General features: G+C 39.2%; 1 protein-coding gene across 4 annotated transcripts in view; it reads left to right on the top strand.

The window, feature by feature from the left end:
- FGL1 (fibrinogen like 1) overlaps positions 1-24,048 on the top strand; it is a 174,841-nt gene that overhangs the window by 130,931 nt on the left and 19,862 nt on the right. For all 4 annotated transcript variants that reach the window (XM_053703907.1, XM_053703909.1, XM_053703908.1 and 1 more), the window contains exons 6-7: positions 290-378; positions 11,839-12,026. In XM_053703907.1, the coding sequence (XP_053559882.1) occupies positions 290-378; positions 11,839-12,026 (277 nt within the window). The remainder of the gene's footprint in view (positions 1-289; positions 379-11,838; positions 12,027-24,048) is intronic.

The raw sequence follows: 24,048 nt of genomic DNA on the forward strand, positions 1-24,048 counted from the left end.
TTCTTAACAAATTGACAGTTTTAAATGTATAAATATTAATGTGAACTAAAGCTCCAACAAACCATGATGCCAATTGCTTCTGAGTATGCCTCAGTTCATTTTTTTTTCAACTGATTACTGGCACTGATCATGCTGGTAATATTTAAAAAGAAGGTGACTACAAAACTTAATAACCATTGCTCATTTTTCACTAAATTTGTATTTATTTACTTCACTAATATTCAAATATGCATGAAATGTGCACTATATTTTAATCAGGTATTGATATGTTGCTCTTTATTGATTACAGGAGATTACATTCTGAGAATTGACCTTATGGATTTTGAAGGGCAGAGACGGTTTGCACAATACAAAAGCTTTAGAGTTGAAGATGAGCAGGTAATTTAGCAAAACTTATATATACAATTATAATGCAAAACATGTTTATTGATAAATACTACTTAGAGGAAAAATTTATCTTGTATTTCAGGGTTAAAATAATTTATGAAATGGGAATTTCAATTAGTATATGTACCAATAAATTAAAATATTGAAATTAGTAGACTGATTGCTTGACCCATGCTCAATGTAGTAAAAATATTGAGCCGGGGGGGCAGAGCCTATAGCTGTTGCGGCAGGATGTGTTTGTGAAGAGCTCCTGGACATAATCAGCCTTGTAAGTATTATTTTTTAACTTTCACCCATTTTTTTTTTACAAATCCAAGCTAAACTAACTTGTGTTACTCAGGAGGAGTCTTGTAATATCTAGCATAAAACGGACCTACCTATGTTCCTCAACTAACTTCACTTCGACAAGCCACGAGGTTGAGAGGCTTTTCTTGCCTGACTGTCTGCGTTGTTGAGGCTGCCGCGTATATACCCCCTCCAGGATCCTGGGTTACCAAACCAGTTTGATTAAAACTGGACAGATTTGTTCTAATTGTTTAGCCTACTAAACTAGTGCTATCATTGAAACAAGATATTAGCCACTATCATCAAGAGAGAAAAGTATGTAACTACCGTAAAACAAGCATGGGTGCACTCGATACTTCGGAAACAAGAATGCTTCAGCTACTCCACAATCATTTCTGTACACTGGAACAACAACAATCTCAAATCCTTTTTCCTAATAGAGAGAATTCCCCATCTGTTGACGCTGAAAAAGAAGAGCTAACTCAAATTAACTGAACTACCAAGGAGTACGGAATAGAGAAGGGTGCTTCCCCCGCCACATTCATTAACTCTGATTCCAGTACTCAACTGCTACAACCCCTGAAAGCAATACCAAAGGAAACTAGGGGAAAATCAGAGTTTCAGCCTCTTTTTCAAACGGCTATAGTACACCCTCATGAGACGCATCCCCCTCAAGATGTGAGGATGGTAACATACCCCAAGCTCATGCTCTCCCTTCAGACTGCAAGTGACAGTGAGATCGATCAGGAGCTACAGACCTCAATAAAATATGCCGGTACAGAGATAGAGATGCTAGCGAAGGGGAATATCTCCAAGTGCATGACATCCTCTGCACTAATAGACCCAGCAGTAAAATTCAAAACGCTATCCAATATGGTAAAGATGGATCCTGTATTTCCTGACACAGCACAGCTGTATGCGGACCTACATCTGCTTTGCTTAGCAAGATCTGAACCTTTCAAGGAGTACTTCTACACTACTATTTCACCTTTTTATCCCCTTCAAAAGATCCGGACATGTGACTTCTCTACCGTAATGGCTAGTTGGCTCGGACACTCTATCAAGTACACCTGACTCAATCCGGTGTTGGCTAAATGCATGGCATGTAAGACTTCTTAACTTTTCTAGAAAATTAAGAACTATGCTAAATACTCTAATAGGAATCTCACCTACAGTTTAATCTGGGAACCACATATATTAGTACAGGTAATTTTGTAGTTACCAGATCATTTTCTATTAGCTAGCAATGGAGAGTTGTATGCATGTATCCCTAATTTTTAAAGAGTTGAGTCATCTGCCATGCATATGTTTTTAATACTAGTCCTACTGTTATTACAACCACAGTAATTGATGTTGCACTGTCAGCGGCTGAGACAGTGCATTATGTGAACAGCTAAGTGACTTGTTTCCAAACCATGCATGAGACTTTCTCCAGCTTACACCGGGGTGGATCATCTAAATTGCCTTAAAATTCAAATAACCCTCTCCTTATATGGTTAACTCCCCATGGTGAGACTATGCTTATCTATAGAGTCAGCATGCCCAGTAGTAAGAAGCTCCTTCAATGAGGTAGTTCAGGGTACAATAACCAGAATATACACAACTTAAATTTATTCACAGTTTTCTGATAACTAGCTTAAACTGGAGTAACTAATTTAATTTAGACTAATATCTGAGCTCTCCCTACTCAAATGTATGTTCCAGTAGATGTTGTTTCATGAGGTTCTTTGTTTTGTATCCCTCCCATAGGTAATATAGTTCTTCAGGCTTGAAGATCCTCTCTACACATATGTCATGTACTCAGTTCATTACACATAATAGTAGCTAATTATTATTTATTTTTTATCATTCTATATAATATCAGGGGTCCAAAAGTGGCCCACTTTGTTATTTTATCTTTTCCCCAAAGTTCACCATCCTGTCACAAAATCCCTTCTAGGGGGTCCAAGAGTGGACTCTAGCTACCACTGGGGAAAAACATCTTATCTCACATTGCTCCATATATTGAGGGGATACACCTTAATAGAAAACCTGAGGTTTATCTTTACTTGTATAATTAGGTGAATTGTGATTACTTCTCACTATGTATATCTCAGTGATTTTGTTGTTATTTTCTTTTCTGGAACTGTGACATTGTTTGCCTGTTCTGTCTACTTTACAGCCTCAAAAACAAATATTTAAAAAAAAAAAAAAATGATTAAGCCAACTTGTCATTATTACATTTGAAAAGACATTGATAACAATTATTATGCACAGGACTATTAAATACATTATTGTTACATAATCGACAAATACATTAAAAAAATGATGATATAATAGTACTTGATAATAGTAGAATATCAAATAAGTACTTTACTTTTTTTCTAACAAATTTAAAAGTTAATTCCATTCTCCCACTTATGTGAAAGGTAATATTAGTTTGAATACTTACAAACAGTGATACAGTATCAGATGTGTCTGTAGGGGAGAACTTAGGGTCCAATGATTATCAATCTGTTTAGTTTAGTATTCAAGTGCAGGCACCCAGACTAAAACAAATGTTTTAAACTTTAGGAAGGCTGATTTTTCATACATGGAAGAATAACTAAACAACTATTTAAAAGGGAAAATTCTTATTACAGGGGCTCAAGAACAAGGACGATATGCAAATATGGAGACTCCAACAAAAAAGGACTAAGCAGCGATTTAGGAAGGCTAATGCTCATGTGAAAGAGAAGATAGCACAGTTAATAACACATGGGGACAAAACCTTCTTTAGATATATCAGTGAAAGGAGAACAACTAAGGTTGGAATAGTAAATATGAAAACAGTTGATGGTAGAATAGTAGAAGGAGATAAGCAAATTGCAAACTGTCTCAATGATTACTTCTGTACAGTCTTCACAAAATATTAATAACAATGTCTACATTAAGGGATGCTACAAAAAAGGGAAATGAGCTTAGCACTAATCTTTTTTTTACAGAGGATGAGATATTATTGGCATTGGGGACGTGTCTGTGCAGCATTCTGAACAGGACACCATTCTCATTGATAATCTGCCGATAATCAGCAGTTATTAACAGCATCCATATCGAATTTAACAAATATTATTTTGTCCTACCTCACAAGGCTCTATTTTAAATTATTGCTGCTTTGTATATAAATATGTAGCCACAGATCAGACATCTAGAGCGGTGGTTAAGTTATAAGTATCAACCCCCCCCCCCCCCGGGAGAACTAAGTTACTTTGCTACTACCGGACTGTCTAATCTAATTTTAGAATACTAGACTGCATCAATTATCTTTGACTGTACAACAAATGCAGATTCACAATCACAACCAGCAACCATGCCTGAAGAAACATTCCTACAGTGATTAGACACAATCTACTTCAGACTGGAAAAGCTCTTTCAATCTCTAATGGATAAAGCATTTCCAGACCATATTTTGAAATTTTTTGGAGAAGACACCGTGTTACTTCCACAAAAATATATTCCCTTAGAAACACAGTTTTTTCATAATTATACAGAGCCAGCAAACTAGAAGGTATGGTTATGGTGCCTTTACAAGAAACATCTAAAAAATAAATTGTACCGCAGGCATGCCCGTGGGACTTTATCATCAAAATTTAAGAAGTTAACAGAAACAGATATACTGCAGCCATTACTATAATCTAATGAAGAAACTGCTTATATATATTGCAGCCAGCCTTCTTTATTTCCTCTGACATACCATACAACATCACTGGAATATTAACCTCAAATAGCACCTGGGTTGGCAGATCCTCAGATACTTGGCTCATAGCAGTGGTGACACTTTACCAGGCGACCCCACGTTCTGTCAATAAAGCATCCAGACGCCGGCTTCCAAAATCCTCTGCTGGGATGATACTCCGTAAGACTTATGAGACTTCTGGGGCCTCTCTATACAATCTTTCTCTCTACCTACCCTAAAAATAGATCCAAAAACCTATATTGACCCTATTTATTTATTTATATTATTATTATTATTATTATTAATAATAATAATAATAATATTAAATGCTTGGTTGTGAACACCTGTTTGGGTTTATTAAAATTATACTTAAGACAAAAGATCCAGAATCTGTTAGTATTCCTGTTGGATAAGAGATTAAAATGTTACCACAAGAAATAAAAAGTGTTTTAAAGTGGGCCCCAGAAGGGGGGATAGTAAAACAAATAGAAAGGACTAAAAAACTTGTTTTAGTGCATCTCCAATTAAATGATAAATTAAAGTATATATAAAAAAAATGACATGGGGCAGAGTTAACCGCCGTGACTATAGGACGCATCTCTAAAGAGCTCCCAACACTAAACCATATGAAATTAGGTTCTTTCTCTACAAAGTGAACTAAATCTTCTAGATTGAACCATATTTTATTGGAGAAGGTGGGGAGAAGCTATTTACTTCGCATCACTATCCCTACTGGTACGGTAAAACCTTTGAGAAGCAGATGGCCTTCTGACTGGGAGAGGCTGCGGCCTTGTAACACCCATCCTAACCCCCCCCCCCCCCCCGGCTTGCTGGGTAAAACAGACTCTCTCAAACACTAACGCTAGCCATATCAGCAGTACATTATAGTGGATCTGGAAGCGTGGACACTTTTGGTTGTTTGGGGGCAGCTTGGTACCGTTGTGGCTGAGCTGGAGTAGAGTCATGATGGAAGAGGCGGTTCTTTTACTTTTACAGGAAATGGAGACATTAATGGATGAATGCTACCTTGAGCTACATGTAGTGCTTGCAGAGGATCGCTACTCTCCGAGAATGGTAGATTGTCCCTCGTATGCCATATTAAAAGGCCCAACGGAGCTCCCAGTGCCCTATCATTTACCGACTGGCTATGAGTCACTGCAATATTGCCCTGTGGATCCTATACTATTTAGCAGCTCACACAACCGCCCCGCAGCTGTAAAGTACAAGCTGGAAAAAACCTAACTGTCAGAATAGAGATTGAGGAGATCGGATGCGAAGGCCAGCACACAGAAACGAACAGCTTTAATGAAACTTCAGTTAGCAATAAGTGTGGGGTAATTTACTTTGCAATGGTGAGCTGTACTTGGAAATTGCAATTTCTGGATCCTCCGGCCATAGGAGCTGGGTTGGAATTCTCACCGCCAATGGACAAGTTCCTAACAAGCTGCTCCGACCCAGAGATACTCCTAGCTAAGAAGCCCTCACTCCCACATTCATGGCTAAGCTCACCGTGCACTAGCATTACCATAAGTAGCAATCTGAACACTTCTGTTTACTGCATTGTGAACTCCATTAACTGCAGTGTTCTTTTGCTAAAAGTTGGTGTGGGTTAACATCTTGGACATGATTCCCTTGTAGATATAGAGGACTTCCAGAATTCTATTGCCTGCTATAACCTTCAATATAGAGACATAGCTTAAAGGGGTCCTTAATGGTAACGTTCATTGATGTTAAGTTTGTTTTGTTAGGTGTTTACTTATTGATATACCAAGGTTGTTTGTCTTATTACCTATTTTATATCTGAACTTTATTGATATACACTGGTACAAATCTAAGTTTGGTTGCTCTCTTTTAGATTCCATATTTTATATATATATATATATATATATATATATATTTATATATACTATAATATTTTATAGTTGCTTATCTAACTGTATTCTATGTAGTCTGTATTAACATGCTAGCCTGCTAGGTTACTGATTAGGAGCCTTTGACTGAGGGTTGCTTCTTTTATTTACTATGGCCTAGATTTAGAGTTCGGCGGTAGCCGTCAAAACCAGCGTTAGAGGCTCCTAACGCTGGTTTTGGCCGCCCGCTGGTATTTGGAGTCAGTGATTAAAGGGTCTAACGCTCACTTTTCAGCCGCGACTTTTCCATACCGCAGATCCCCCTACGCCATTTGCGTAGCCTATCTTTTCAATGGGATCTTTCTAACGCCGGTATTTAGAGTCGTTTCTGCAGTGAGCGTTAGAGCTCTAACGACAAGATTCCAGCCGCCTGAAAATAGCAGGAGTTAAGAGCTTTCTGGCTAACGCCGGTTTATAAAGCTCTTAACTACTGTACCCTAAAGTACACTAACACCCATAAACTACCTATGTACCCCTAAACCGAGGTCCCCCCACATCGCCGCCACTCGATTAAAATTTTTAACCCCTAATCTGCCGACCGCCACCTACGTTATACTTATGTACCCCTAATCTGCTGCCCCTAACACCGCCGACCCCTGTATTATATCTATTAACCCCTAACTTGCCCCCCACAACGTCGCCGCAAGCTACTTAAAATAATTAACCCCTAATCTTCCGACCGCAAATCGCCGCCACCTACGTTCTCCCTATGTACCCCTAATCTGCTACCCCTAACATCGCCGACCCCTATGTTATATTTATTAACCCCTAATCTGCCCCCCTCAACGTCGCCGACACCTACCTACACTTATTAACCCCTAATCTGCCGAGCGGACCTGAGCGCTACTATAATAAAGTTATTAACCCCTAATCCGCCTCACTAACCCTATCATAAATAGTATTAACCCCTAATCTGCCCTCCCTAACATCGCCGACACCTACCTTCAATTATTAACCCCTAATCTGCCGACCGGAGCTCACCGCTATTCTAATAAATGTATTAACCCCTAAAGCTAAGTCTAACCCTAACACTAACACCCCCCTAAGTTAAATATAATTTTTATCTAACGAAATAAATTAACTCTTATTAAATAAATGATTCCTATTTAAAGCTAAATACTTACCTGTAAAATAAATCCTAATATAGCTACAATATAAATTATAATTATATTATAGCTATTTTAGGATTAATATTTATTTTACAGGCAACTTTGTAATTATTTTAACCAGGTACAATAGCTATTAAATAGTTAAGAACTATTTAATAGTTACCTAGTTAAAATAATAACAAATTTACCTGTAAAATAAATCCTAACCTAAGATATAATTAAACCTAACACTACCCTATCAATAAAATAATTAAATAAACTACCTACAATTACCTACAATTAACCTAACACTACACTATCAATAAATTAATTAAACACAATTGCTACAAATAAATACAATTAAATAAACTATCTAAAGTACAAAAAATAAAAAATAACTAAGTTACAGAAAATAATAAAATATTTACAAACATAAGAAAAATATTACAACAATTTTAAACTAATTACACCTACTCTAAGCCCCCTAATAAAATAACAAAGCCCCCCAAAATAAAAAATTCCCTACCCTATTCTAAAATACAAATATTACAAGCTCTTTTACCTTACCAGCCCTGAACAGGGCCCTTTGCGGGGCATGCCCCAAGAATTTCAGCTCTTTTGCCTGTAAAAAAAAACATACAATACCCCCCCCCCCAACATTACAACCCACCACCCACATACCCCTAATCTAACCCAAACCCCCCTTAAATAAACCTAACACTAATCCCCTGAAGATCTTCCTACCTTGTCTTCACCATACCAGGTTCACCGATCCGTCCTGGCTCCAAGATCTTCATCCAACCCAAGCGGGGGTTGGCGATCCATAATCCGGTGCTCCAAAGTCTTCCTCCTATCCGGCAAGAAGAGGACATCCGGACCGGCAAACATCTTCTCCAAGCGGCATCTTCTATCTTCTTCCATCCGATGACGACCGGCTCCATCTTGAAGACCTCCAGCGCGGATCCATCCTCTTCTTCCGACGACTAGACGACGAATGACGGTTCCTTTAAGGGACGTCATCCAAGATGGCGTCCCTCGAATTCCGATTGGCTGATAGGATTCTATCAGCCAATCGGAATTAAGGTAGGAATTTTCTGATTGGCTGATGGAATCAGCCAATCAGAATATAGTTCAATCCGATTGGCTGATCCAATCAGCCAATCAGATTGAGCTCGCATTCTATTGGCTGATCGGAACAGCCAATAGAAGATGCCGCTTGGAGAAGATGTTTGCCGGTCCGGATGTCCTCTTCTTGCCGGATAGGAGGAAGACTTTGGAGCACCGGATTATGGATCGCCAACCCCCGCTTGGGTTGGATGAAGATCTTGGAGCCAGGACGGATCGGTGAACCTGGTATGGTGAAGACAAGGTAGGAAGATCTTCAGGGGATTAGTGTTAGGTTTATTTAAGGGGGGTTTGGGTTAGATTAGGGGTATGTGGGTGGTGGGTTGTAATGTTGGGGGGGGGGGTATTGTATGGTTTTTTTTACAGGCAAAAGAGCTGAAATTCTTGGGGCATGCCCCGCAAAGGGCCCTGTTCAGGGCTGGTAAGGTAAAAGAGCTTGTAATATTTGTATTTTAGAATAGGGTAGGGAATTTTTTATTTTGGGGGGCTTTGTTATTTTATTAGGGGGCTTAGAGTAGGTGTAATTAGTTTAAAATTGTTGTAATATTTTTCTTATGTTTGTAAATATTTTATTATTTTCTGTAACTTAGTTATTTTTTATTTTTTGTACTTTAGATAGTTTATTTAATTGTATTTATTTGTAGCAATTGTGTTTAATTAATTTATTGATAGTGTAGTGTTAGGTTAATTGTAGGTAATTGTAGGTAGTTTATTTAATTATTTTATTGATAGGGTAGTGTTAGGTTTAATTATATCTTAGGTTAGGATTTATTTTACAGGTAAATTTGTTATTATTTTAACTAGGTAACTATTAAATAGTTCTTAACTATTTAATAGCTATTGTACCTGGTTAAAATAATTACAAAGTTGCCTGTAAAATAAATATTAATCCTAAAATAGCTACAATATAATTATAATTTATATTGTAGCTATATTAGGATTTATTTTACAGGTAAGTATTTAGCTTTAAATAGGAATCATTTATTTAATAAGAGTTAATTTATTTCGTTAGATAAAAATTATATTTAACTTAGGGGGGTGTTAGTATTAGGGTTAGACTTAGCTTTAGGGGTTAATACATTTATTAGAATAGCGGTGAGCTCCGGTCGGCAGATTAGGGGTTAATAATTGAAGGTAGGTGTCGGCGATGTTAGGGAGGGCAGATTAGGGGTTAATACTATTTATGATAGGGTTAGTGAGGCGGATTAGGGGTTAATAACTTTATTATAGTAGCGCTCAGGTCCGCTCGGCAGATTAGGGGTTAATAAGTGTAGGCAGGTGTCGGCGACGTTGTGGGGGGCAGATTAGGGGTTAATAAATATAACATAGGGGTCGGCGATGTTAGGGCAGCAGATTAGGGGTACATAGGGATAACGTAGGTGGCGGCGGTTTACGGAGCGGCAGATTAGGGGTTAAAAGTGTAATGCAGGGGTCAGCGATAGCGGGGGCGGCAGATTAGGGGTTAATAAGTGTAAGGTTAGGGGTGTTTAGACTCGGGGTACATGTTAGAGTGTTAGGTGCAGACGTAGGAAGTGTTTCCCCATAGGAAACAATGGGGCTGCGTTAAGAGCTGAACGCTGCTTTTTTGCAGGTGTTAGGTTTTTTTTCAGCTCAAACTGCCCCATTATTTCCTATGGGAGAATCGTGCACGAGCACGTTTTTGATGCCGGCCGCGTCCGTAAGCAACTCTGGTATCGAGAGTTGCATTTGCGGTAAATATGCTCTACGCTCCTTTTTTGGAGCCTAACGCAGAATTTGTTTGAACTCTCGATACCAGAGTTAAATTTATGGTGCGGCCAGAAAAAAACCCGCGGAGCGTTAACAGCCCTTTTACCGCCGAACTCCAAATCTAGGCCTATGTACAGAATATTTTCAGGGTACTAGACCTCCATGTCAGAGCGCAGAACTATAGAGTACAGTTACCTTCAAAAGTGAACCCATTTGGTTGTACCACACCCACACTCTAAATAGTTAACTACCAGATACAGCAATATAGTTATCCTTTCCTATTCCACTAAAGTAACTATAGCTTTCACACAACATAAAAAAAGGAACGCTTAGATCCTATATGACACATAACTTATTCACCTTCATGAGATCCCAGAATTACGCTATTTTTAGTCGCATTTGACACAGGATAGACAGTTGCCAGCCCTATGAGTACATTTTTTACACCTCTATCCCCCCCCCCCCCTCTTTCAGAACAGGCTATAAAGTAATGAGCTGGAAATCTTATTATCCATATCCCTGGATTACTCTATCTCTCATTCAACAATATATATTATATCTGATTTAAGGACAACAGAATATCACTAGAAAACTCTTTAAAAACCCTCAATCTTGCATATGCAGAGAGTATTTAGAAGCCCTGCATCACAAGCTGTACTAGCATATGTCACCCCAGTCCCATAATCATTTGCCTTCCTTACCCAAGCTATCCACACTTAGTTCTATACTACGCTAGCCCATAAGACACTAATACTACCTCTAGCCTTTAAGCGGTGTTCACCTGCTGATTATTAAACTATGTTTTCATCTTATAATTATATACTAGGGACCAAAAGTGGCCCCATCCTAACATACACTTGTACACTTCAACACACCTGTATCATTGCTACATTAATCTAAAAGAGAGGTTCTCCAGATATGTTAGTTTATTCGAGTGTTAGCTCAACCTTAAGCGGTGCTTACCCGCTGGAAAACTTATAACCCCTTGGTGTTTGTGGACACTATAGGGCCTTTGATAAGACTAAAGTACTTAACCAGTTTGACCTATATCACTTGTCTCATATGAGTCCGGCTAATTAGTCTTCCATGAAAAATGCTAAAAATATTTCCCATACCTATATCCTTGCTATATACAGTATATATATTCTCTTAACTCCCCTCGCTGACAGATGAGTTTGTTTAAAGTCCAAAAGTGACTTCTCATGAAATATGGAGAGTATATAATAGAAAATGGCGATTTCTCATCTTTTTGTCCAGTATATCTGCTTTTACGTGTATTTATCTTTATACTTGTATCGTTGTGACCAAATTATTTCCTATATGCTTACCTCTAATGTAAATTGGGTTGCAACCCGTACATGCTTGTTTTATTTTTTCTGCTGTGAATGGACACACTTATTACTATGCTGTTATTACTAAAAATCTCAATAAAAGATTATTTAAAAAAAAAAAATGACATAGATTCTGATCTTATGCCAATATATATACTTTAAGATTTCATTTAAAATGTTCTGTACCTTGTAGTTAATCTAGTTCCAACTAATTTGAGTAAAACAGTGACTGTAACACATTTGTGAATGTAACAATTATGTAACATAATTTGTTTTGATTGACTTCATAGAGCTTATATCAGATAATCTGTGGGGAGTACACAGGTACAGCTGGAGATTCTCTTACTGGTGGGTTTAACGCTGAAGTTAAATGGTGGGCAAACCACAATGGCATGAAATTCAGCACTTGGGACAGAGACAATGACAACTATGAAGGAAACTGTGCGGAAGAGGACAAGGCAGGATGGTGGTTTAACAGGTAAGTTGTAATAGCAAAACTAAACCTTATGATTTGGGGGTGCTAACAAAGATGTGGAAAAAGCTAACTATTAGTAATGGTGGCCAGTAATTACGGGGTTACCATTTTCTACAAACCTTTTTTACTTTTGTTATTTCAGTTCCTCTTTTTCCTACAGCAAGGTAAAAAGTCCATTGCCACATTTTGCACTTATTTTAGCATTTCTGAAAAATAAATTTGTTTGACAAATTATACAGCAATTCTCAAACATAAAATGTATAATTTATTCTAATATAAGAAAAAAAACATTGGCTAGATTACAAGTTTTACGTTAAGCTGAAAAAGCAGCGTTAACAGGTCCTAACGCTGCTTTTTTAATACCGCTGCTCTTGCAGGTTTAGGGGCACCGCACACTTCTTTGGCCTTACCGCAAACCGACTTACGTAAACTACGTAAACCCTTTTTTCTATGGGACTTCCATAGCGCCAGTATTACGAGTCTGTCCTGGGAGGCCAAAAAGTGAGCGGTACACCCTAACACTAACCCCCGAAGATTCACTTACCGGGAGAAGTCTTCATCCAAGCGGCAAGATGTCCTCAACGAAGCCGGCAGAAGTGGTCCTCCAGACGGGCAGAAGTGGTCCTCCAGACGGGCAGAAGTCTTCATCCAGACGGCATCTTCTATCTTCATCCTTCCGGCGCGGAGCGGCTCCATCTTCAAGACATCCGACGTGGAGCATCCTCTTCAAATGACCGCTTCTTCGTAATGAATATCTCTTTAAGTGACGTCATCCAAGATGTCGTCCCTTAGATTCTGATTGGCTGATAGAATTCTATCAGCCAATCGGAATTAAGGTAGAAAAAATCCTATTGGCTGATGCAATCAGCAAATAGGATTGAGCTAGCATTCTATTGGCTGTTACAATTAGCCAATAGAATGCAAGCTCAATCCTTTGGCTGATTGGATCATTGATGTCTATGGGGAAATTGCGCACAAGCACGTACGACCAGCTCACCACTGACTTAAGCAGCACTGGTATTAAAGTGTGGTAAGGAGCACAATTTTGCTCTATGCACTTCTTGCCTTTTAACGCTGGGTTTGTAAAAACCTGTAATACCAGCGCTGCAGGTAAGTGAGTGGTGAGAAAAAACTGCTCTTAGCACCGCATAGCTCCTAACGCAAAACTCGTAATCTGGCCGCATGTTTGTTAATACATACTGAATATCACAAATTCTCCTTATAGGGTATGACCGTAATTTGTGTAATTGATTGCTAAGGGATAGATTCCGATGTAGCGAATCATGTTCGCCCGACATTGATAAAGGCCGACAGCATACGCTTTCGCCATTTATCATTGCACAAGCATTTCTAGTGAAATGCTTGTGCAATGCCACCACTTGCACTGGTGTCAATCATCCCGATCATATTCAATCGGAATGATTGCTGTCCACCACCTCAGAGGTGGCGGATGAGTTAAGGAGCGTCAGTCTTATGCCCACTGCTTCTTAACTTATGTTTAAGGCGGATCTGAAACTTCGGGGGTAGATTGCCGCATCTGCTGCTTGATAAATCTACTCCTAAATCTCTGTTTTATTGATCCAGAGATTGTAGGGAGAAAGCAATGCAAATTAGTGCTCCTTGTTCTGCTTTAGACTTTAGATATGCCTGATACAGTTTTGATGAGTATTTAGTATTGTCCTCTAACACAAGAGATGGCAATACTTCTCTTTGGTTAAAGTGTACTTGATATTATGCAAATCATCTACTCCAGAATTAGCAAAGCATCCCAACACCAGAATATTTTCTGCACCATATTTAATTATAAATTTTTTTTTACACATTGTGTTGTTGGTTTCTCATGCTACCATCTCCTCACATTAACTCTGCAATTGTATCCAAATATTTCAAACAGGGCAATTTTCCAGTCTTCCACTGTGACATTTCAGTATTCTTTGGTCTATGCTAAGGCCTCTATTTATCAAGCTGTCAACCGCAAATACGCTGGAATTCCGCAGCGTATTTGTGGCGAGCCTGATACAGAATTTTGTGACGTAACATACGATCCGCCGGACTCAGTCCGACACAGATCGATGCTTATGTCACTCCAGATGTTCCAAATGCAAGTTCGGCACAATCTGACTACTTTTGCTAGTTATCCAAAAACTAGCAGGTACGTTCGCCACTTTTCCGGCCCAGCGTACCTGGTTTTCAATCCGCCGCCTCCAGGGCGGATACCATAGGAATCAATGGGAGTCTGAAAGCAGTAAAAGCTCATGTTCGCTGCTGCCCAATATCCCATTGATTCCTATGGTAAATGTCTACACCTAACACCCTAACATGTACCCCGAGTCTAAACACCCCTAATCTGCCTCTCCTACACCGCCGCAACTAAATAAAGTGTTTAACCCCTAAACTGCCGCTCCTGGAGCCCACCGTCACCTACATTATACATATTAAACCCTAATTTGCCCCCCCATACCACCACGACTCTAATAAATGTATTAACCGCTGAACCGCCGCTCCCGGAGCCCTCAGTCACCTACATTATACATATTAACCCCTGATCTGCCGCCCCCTATACCGCTGCCACTATATTAAAGTTATTAACCCCTATCCTGCCGCTCCCGGACCCCGCCGCAACTAAATAAAGTGTTTAACCCCTAAACCGCCGCTCCCGGAGCCCACCGCCACCTACATTATATTTATTAACCCCTAATCTGCCCCCCCTACAACGCTGCCACTATATTAAAGTTATTAACCCCTAAATCTAAGTCTAACCCTAACACCCCCTAACTTAAATATAATTTAAATAAATCTAAATAAAATTACTATAATTAACTAAATTATTCCTATTTAAAACTAAATACTTACCTATAAAATAAACCCTAAGCTAGCTACAATATAACTAATAGTTACATTGTATCTAGCTTAGGGTTTATTTTTATTTTACAGGCAAGTTTGTATTTATTTTAACTAGGTAGAATAGTTATTAAATATTTATTAACTATTTAATAGCTACCTAGTTTAAATAAAGACAAATTTACCTGTAAAATAAAGTCTAACCTAAGTTACAATTACACCTAACACTACACTATAATTAAATTAATTACCTACATTAACTACAATTAACTACAATTAAATAAAATTAAATAAAATTAAATTAAACTAACTAAGTACCAAAAAAAAAAAAAACACTAAATTACAGAAAATAATAAAATAATTAAAATCATTTTATACTAATTACACCTAATCTAATCCCCCTAATAAAATAAAAAATCCCCCCCAAAATAATAAAAATCCCTACCCTATACTAAATTACAAATAGTCCTTAAAAGGGCTTTTTGCGGGGCATTGCCCCAAAGTAATCAGCTCTTTTACCTGTAAAAAAAAAGTACAATACCCCCCAACATTAAAACCCACCACCCACACACCCAACCCTACTCTAAAACCCACCCAATCCCCCCTTAAAAAAAACTAACACTAACCCCTTGAAGATCACCCTACCTTGAGAAGTCTTCACCCAACCGGGCCGAAGTCCTCAACGAAGCCTGGCAAGACGGCAGAATTCTTCATCGAGGCCGGGCAGAAGAGGTCCTCCAGACGGGCAGAAGTCTTCATCCAGACGGCATCTTCTATCTTCATCCATCCGCTGCGGAGCGGCTCCATCATCAAGACATCCAACGCGGAGCATCCTCTTCTGGCGACGTCTTCAAACAGAATGAATGTTCCTTTAAATGACGTCATCCAAGATGGCGTCCCTTGAATGCCGATTGGCTGATAGAATTATATCAGCCAATCGGAATTAAGGTAGGAAAAATCCTATTGGTTGATGCAATCAGCCAATAGGATTGAAGTTCAATCCTATTGGCTGATCCAATCAGCCAATAGGATTGAGCTCGCATTCTATTGGCTGTTCCAATCAGCCAATAGAATGCAAGCTCAATCCTATCGGCTGATTGCATCAACCAATAGGATTTTTCCTACCTTAATTCCGATTGGCGGATAGAATTCTATCAGCCAATCGGAATTCAAGGGACGCCATCTTGGATGACGTCACTTAAAGGAAAATTCATTCTGTTTGAAGACGTCACCAGATGTCAGGGAATTTAGGTATACTGTTCCTTTAATTGTCTCAACCAATCAAAGCCTACGTTCTCCCATAAAGCACCTCTTCACTAAGCACTCATTGCTTAGTATTTTGTTATTCCCCATCAGAGTAACACTGAGCCTCGCTCTTCTGAGCACTACTGATCTTATATTACATTCTCTGCCTTCTAGTTCCTAGCCTGTCAGCTGAGATTTACCTTCACCAACCAAGGAACTTCTGTTACGGCGGCTGCAATACTGGCTACAATCTGTGTTCTTATATCCCTTGGATATCATTCTCCACTATTGGATTCTTTATCTACATGCAGTGAGTATTTCATCTACCCTCCGGTACCTCCGTGTATTTGATAGTGACTATTGTCCATCTTATGTTACTGCTCGAATACTGCCTATTGTTTGTCTGTGCCACTTCTCCCGAAAACCGCACTTACCTGTTTGCATTTACTCCGGCTCCATAACACTGAAGCTGACGTCACTCTCAGCTCTGCAACCTCCGCTCCGGAACTCAGTCTCCTTCCTGCTTCCTGACAGCAGTGACTCTGAACTACCATACTGTGTAATCCTAACACGCTGTAACAAGGTACTGTGCTGCATTATCTAAATCATATAGTTTGCCATATCTTAACCTCTAATTTCATCGCTATATGAAATAAGAATTATTCTATCTTCTGGAAAGTTTCTCCATAAAGGGATGGTTTAATTTTTTACTTTTATTCTTGGAGGGTTTCTCCATACTGAGGCTATTTTCATTGTTTAATCACCTTCTAGTACTTTGTAGATCTTGGCCTTCTTTTGTACTAACTGTGATATCTGATAGACTATATTATTTGTACATTCTCATTCTCAGTAACTATTTGTATACCTATTATCTATCATACAATAAAGGCACACAGTTTTAATGTAGAACATATAAAAGTGTGTGTTCCCATTAGAATTAGTGCTACAGAACCTGCATTTGATTTACTTCAAGATACCACAGTATCACCACTGGGAGGCTAATTATTACACCAGAAGAGGATGCTCCGCGTCGGATGTCTTGAAGATGGAGCCGCTCCGCGCCGGATGGATGAAGATAGAAGATGCTGTCTGGATGAAGACTTCTGCCCGTCTGGAGGACCTCTTCTGCCCGGCTTCGATGAAGACTTCTGCCTGTCTGGAGGACCACTTCACCCGGCTTCGTTGAGGACTTCGGCCTGGTTGGGTAAATACTTCTCAAGGTAGGGTGATCTTCAAGGGGTTAGTGTTAGTTTTTTTTAAGGGGGGATTGGGTGGGTTTTAGAGTAGGGTTGGGTGTGTGGGTGGTGGGTTTTAATGTTGGGGGGAGTATTGTACTTTTTTTACAGGTAAAAGAGCTGATTACTTTGGGGCAATGCCCCGCAAAAAGCCCTTTTAAGGGATATTTGTAATTTAGTATAGGGTAGGGCTTTTTATTATTTTGGGGGGATTAGATTAGGTGTAATTAGTTTAAAATTATTGTAATTATTTTATTATTTTCTGTAATTTAGTGGGGGGGGGTTTTGGTACTTTAGTTAATTTTATTTGATTTTATTTAATTTTATTTAATTGTAGTTAATTGTATTTAATGTAGGTAATTAATTTAATTATAGTGTAGTGTTAGGTGTAATTGTAACTTAGGTTAGGTTTTATTTTACAGGTAAATTTGTCTATATTTTAACTAGGTAGCTATTAAATAGTTAATAACTATTTAGTAACTATTGTACCTAGTTAAAATAAATACAAAGTTGCCTGTAAATAAAAATAAATCCTAAGATAGCTACAATGTAACTATTAGTTATATTGTAGCTATCTTAGGGTTTATTTTACAGGTAAGTATTTAGTTTTAAATAGGAATAATTTATTTAATGCTAGGAATATTTATTTAGATTTATTTAAATTATATTTACATTAGGGGGTGTTAGGGTTACACTTAGATTTAGGGGTTAATAAATTAAATATAGTGGCGGCGGTGTAGGGGGGGCAGATTAGGGGTTAATAAATATAATGTAGGTGGCGGCGGTGTAGGGGGGGCAGATTGGGGGTTAATAAATATAATGTAGGTGGCGGTGGGCTCCGGGAGCGGAGGTTTAGGGGGTTAAACACTTTATTTAGTGGCGGCGGGGTCCGGGAGCGGCATGATAGGGGTTAATAACTTTATGTAGGTGGTATAGGGGGCGGCAGATCAGGGGTTAATATGTATAATGTAGGTGACGGTGGGCTCCGGGAACGGCGGTTTAGGGGTTAATACATTTATTAGAGTTGCAGTGGGCTCCAGGAGCAGCGGTTTAGGGGTTAATAACTTTATTTATTTGCAGCGGAGTCCGGGAGCGGTGTGATAGGGGTAAAACAGTGTAGTATAGTATGGGTGTGACAGTATACCAAGAAAGCTGTAAAAAAGCCGAAGAGCAGCGAGATCAATGACTGTTAGTTAACAACAGTCCGCTGCTCATAGCCCCGTACTTGGTTAGCGGCTTTTTGACAGCTTTTTTGATAATTTTGGAGAACGTATTCAGGTCCGCGGCAGCTATGTTAGGTGATCTTAGGCGAGTGTATTGGTGCCGTCGAATGCAGGTAAGTTGACGGCTTGATAAATAGAGGCCTTGATGTTTCAATGAAGAAATGGTTTAGAGACTGTTACTCTTCCATGAACACCATCATTTGACAGTCATTTTTTTTTTACTTTTGCCTTCTGGTTTAGGATGTTCCTAGTTCAGCTGGGCTTGAATTCTGGGTGCAGATGTTCTACAAAAATGTTAGCTTTTCATGTTGGTCTTCTGATGGTTTTGTTACTTTAGATCTACCTGGTCTTCTTTGGATGAGGATAATTTGGTTTCAAAAAATCTCTTAAGTATGCATTATATTCCCTTACTTAGAAATAGTACATTTAGGGTTAATTTGACTCCAGGAAAGTTTTTCAGCACTTATAATAACAACCTCAAAGTACTTCACTAAGCTTCTTTGAAATATCTTTTGTAATAATGTTAACTAATGTCATTTTTCAAAATCCCTAACGTGCTTGCAGGAGCATTAGAAAAAGCACTAGCAGGGCCAAGCTAATAGAATTAATATCAGGTATAAATCAGGTAAAGACAAATACAACTCACATGCATGCTTAGATGTTACCCTTTGAATACAATATATAGGGCTATATTAAGTGGAGCTCTAAATGTAATGGCTGATTATTTATTATGCCGACAAATGGACAAATTTGCCATTTGCGGGCACGCAATACTTTAGCACGCCACTTGTAATCTGGCCCTTAGTGTCAGTAAATGGTGCATGTAGAAGATATTCATGTAAAATGGAATAACACATAAAGATTTAACAAAGAACTTGAGTGGTCAAAAACTTAAGGTAACATGTTCCCTAACAGCTTTCTTTCATGATTAATATACAACATACATTTTTTAACAACTTTCCAATTTAAATTTTGCTTCATTCTCTTGGTATCCTTCATTGAAGGAGCAGCAATGCACCACTGGGAGCTAACAGGAACACATTGATAAGCCAGTGACAAGAGGCATACAAGTGCAGCCACCAGAAGCTAGCTCCCAGCTCCCGAGCCTACCTAGGTATGTTTTTCAACAAAGTATACCACAAGAACTAAGCAAATTAGATAATATAAGTAAATTGGAAAGTTGTTTAAAATTATATGATTTATCTGAATCACAAAGGAAACATTTTGGGTTTTATGTCCATTCAATTTAGCCTGTTGCAAATGGCATTTCTTGGCTGTTTATATTGATTGCTTTTAATGTTAAAATATATTTATATAAAAAGAACATCATATAAAAAGAAAACAATATACAGTACTTTAGATCGTTTAAGCTACAAACCCTATAAACCTTATAAATATGACAATTTCAGTTTGCAATTATAGGGCCATTATAGTGATATAATAACATGCTCCCATTTGTCACTGCTGGCACAGCAACATATTTTTTTTGGCTGTGTACCCTTAAAAGAACTTACCTGAGAATATTACTTACAAGAACTTATTAGAGAAACAAAATATTCCCTATTACTCTATTATCCCCTAAACTGCCACACAGCCCACCAAGAAGTCCCCACTACACTACTAACCTCTAAACTGCCACACAGCCCACCACAAAGTCCCCACTACACTACTAACCCCTAAACTGCCACACAGCCCACCACAAAGTCCCCACTACACTACTAACCCCTAAACTGCCACACAGCCCACCACAAAGTCCCCACTACACTACTAACCCCTAAACTGCCACATAGCTCACCACAAAGTCCCCACTACACTACTAACCTCTAAACTGCCACACAGCCCACCACAAAGTCCCCACTACACTACTAACCCCTAAACTGCCACACAGCCCACCACAAAGTCCCCACTACACTACTAACCCCTAAACTGCCACATAGCCCACCACAAAGTCCCCACTACACTACTAACCTCTAAACTGCCACATAGCCCACCACAAAGTCCCCACTACACTACTAACCTCTAAACTGCCACATAGCCCACCACAAAGTCCCTACTATACTACTAACCCCTAAACTGCCACATAGCCCACCACAAAGTTCCCACTACCCTTTTAAACTCTAAACTGCCACATAGCCTATCGCAAATTACCCGCTACACTATTAAAGCCTAAAAGACCACAACCCCTATCACAAACTACCCCTCTACACTTTTAGCCCCTAAACCGCCACAACCCCATCACAAACTGCCCCTCTACACTATTAAGCCATAAACTGACACAACCCCCATCACCTAACCTTACCTGAAAAAAAACTAACACAGAAAAAAGCTACCATTACAGAAAATAAAATACAACTACCATTACAGAAAAAAAAATTATTAACACAAAAAGCAAACAAAAAAAGTTATGCCTATTCTAAAACTAAATTCCCACTTTAAAAAAACAGCATTTGTTTGGGCATTGCCCTTAGAAGGGCTTTTAGCTTTTCTGCTGCCCAAAGAAAATTAAACAAAAGACCCTATTCTAAAAAAAAACCCCAAAAAATCCCTAAACCCCAAATATTGTACTAAATAAAGTTGAATCCGGCTCCTACGTGACGGCAGCGCTCCATCTTCATCCCGGCGGCGGTGCTCCATCGTCATCCCGGCGGCGGTCTTCTATTCTCATCCCAATTGCAATCTTCTACCTTTATCCATTTTCTTATCTTCAAAATCTAGGTTACTATCTCTTTCATTCCTGGGTAATAATTTGTTTGGTTCCCAGTTGGATTAAATTATTTCCACTATTACTGGGGTGGAAAGGGAGTTTTTTTGCATCAAGATAAAAAGTCTAAAGGCAAAGCTAAAGCTTCTAATCGGTTTCGTTCCTTTCGTCAGAATAGAGAACAGAAAACCACTCCTTCCCCTAAAGACTCTGAGGCCTATTTATCAAAGGTCTGGCGGACCTGATCTGACAGTGCGGATCAGGTCCGCCAGACCTTGCTGAATGCGGAGAGCAATACGCTCTCCGTATTCAGCATTGCACCAGCAGCTCTTGTGAGCTGCTTGTGCAATGCCGCCCCCTGCAGACTTGAGGCCAATCGGCCGCCAGCAGGGGGGGTGTCAATCAACCCGTTCATACTCGATCTGGTTGAATTCCGGCGATGTCTGTCCGCCTGCTCAGAGCAGGCGGACAGGGTTATTGAGCAGCAGTCTTTAGACTGCTGCTTCATATCTGCTGTTTTTGGTGAGCCTGCAGGCTCGCCAGAAACATGGGCCCTCAAGCTCCATTCGGAGCTTGATAAATGGGCCTCTCTGGCTCCAATTGGAAGCCATCTTCGAGTTGGAATAAATCTAAGCCTTATAAGAAACCAAAGTCAGCCCCCAAGACTGCATGAAGGTGCGGCCCTCGATCCAGTTCTGCTGGTGGGGGGCAGATTTAAATTATTTCAAGACGTTTGAGCAGGTTCCATTCAGAATCATTAGATTCAGAATATTGTCCCCCAGGGGTATTGAATAGGTTTCAGAATAAGACCTGTGAGAAGATTTTTTCTCTCCCACGTTTCATCAAATTCTGTGAAAGCTCAGACTTTTCTGAAATGTGTTTCAGATCTAGAGCTTTCAAGAGTGATTGTACCAGTTCCAATTCTGGAACAGGGTCTGGGTTTTTATTCAAATCTATTCATTGTCCCGAAGAAGGAATATTTTTTCAGACCAGTTCTGGATCTGAAGTTTTTGAATCATTTTGTAAGAGTCCGAACTTTCAAGATGGTGACTATAAGGACTATTCTGCCTTTTGTTCAGCAAGGTCATTAAATGTCCTCAATAGACTTACAGGATGCGTATATTCATATTCCGATTCATCCAGACCACTATCGGTTTCTGAGATTCTCTTTTCTAGACAAGCATTACCAGTTTGTTGCTCTTCCATTTGGCCTAGCAACAGCTCCAAGAATCTTTTTGAAGGTTCTCAGTGCCCTTCTATCTGTAATTAGAGAGCAGGGTAGCGGTGTTTCCTTATTTGGAGGATATCTTGGTACTGACTCAATCTTTTCATTTAGCAGAATCTCACACGAATCAACTTCTTCAAAGACATGGTTGGAGGATCAATTTACCAAAGAGTTACTTGATTCCTCAGACAAGGGTCACCTTTTTTAGGTTTCCAGATAGATTCAGTGTCCATGACTTTGTCTTTAACAGACAAGAGACGAATGAAATTGGTTTCTGTCTGTCGAAACCTTCAGTCTCGATCATCCCCTTCAGTGGCTATGAGCATGGAAGTTTTAGGTCTCATGACTGCAGCATCGGACACAATCCTCTTTGCTCCTTTTCATATGAGACCTCTGCAGCTTTGCATGCTGAATCAATGGTGCAGGGATTATACTCGGATCTCACAATTGATATACTTAAATCCCAACATTCAACTCTCTCTGTCCTGGTGGTTAGTCCATCATCGGATTATTCAAGGGGCCTCTTTTGTTCCTCTTTTGTTCCTGCCTGGACTATGATTTTAACAGATGCAAGTCTCACAGGTTGGGGAGCTGTCTGGGGGTCTCTAACAGCACAAGGAGTTTGGAATCCTCAAAAGGCGATGTTACCAATCAATATTTTAGAACTCTGTGCTATTTTCAGGGCTCTTCAGGCTTGGCTGCTATTAAAGAGAGAATTATTAATTTGTTTTAATAAAGGCAATATCACAACTGTGGCATATGTCAATCATCAAGGGGGGAATCACAGTCTTTTAGCAATGAAAGAAGTATATTGGATACTTTCTTGGTCAGAATCCAACTCCTGTCTAATTTCTGCAATACATATTCCAGGTGTAGACAATTGGGAAGTGGATTATCTTAGTCGTCAGTCTTTACATCCAGAGGAGTGGTCTCTCCATCCAGATGTATTTTGTCAGATTGTACAGATGTGGGGTCTCCCCGAAATAGATCTGATGGCTTCCCATCTAAACAAGAAGCTTCCTAAGTACCTTTTCCAGGTCCAGGGATCCTCAGGCGGAGATGGTGGATGTGTTAGCAGTTCCTTGGTTTTACCAACCTGCTTACATTTTTCTGCCTCTAGTTCTTCTTCCACGGATGATCTCCAAGATCATATTGGAACAATTGCATGTGTTTCTGATAGCACCAGCATGGTATGCGGATCTTGTCCGGATGTCCAGTTGCCAGCCTTGGCCACTTCCTTTAAGGCTAGACCTTTTGTCTCAAGCACCATTTTTCCATCAGGATCTCAAATCGCTAACTTTGAAGGTATGGGAATTGAACGCTTAGTACTAAGTCATAGAGGTTTCTCTGACTCAGTGATTAGTACTATGTTACAAGCTCGTAAGTCTGTTTCAAGGAAGATTTATTATCGGGTTTGGAAAACCTATATTTTTTTTCTCATAAATTCTCTTGGCATTCTTTTAGGATTCCTAGAATTTTACAGTTTCTTCAGGATGGTTTGGATAAAGGTTTGTCTGCAAGTTCCTTGAAGGGACAAATCTCTGCTTTTTCTGTT

This window comes from Bombina bombina, chromosome 2, assembly GCF_027579735.1.
Source record: "Bombina bombina isolate aBomBom1 chromosome 2, aBomBom1.pri, whole genome shotgun sequence".
NCBI classification, from domain to species: domain Eukaryota; kingdom Metazoa; phylum Chordata; class Amphibia; order Anura; family Bombinatoridae; genus Bombina; species Bombina bombina.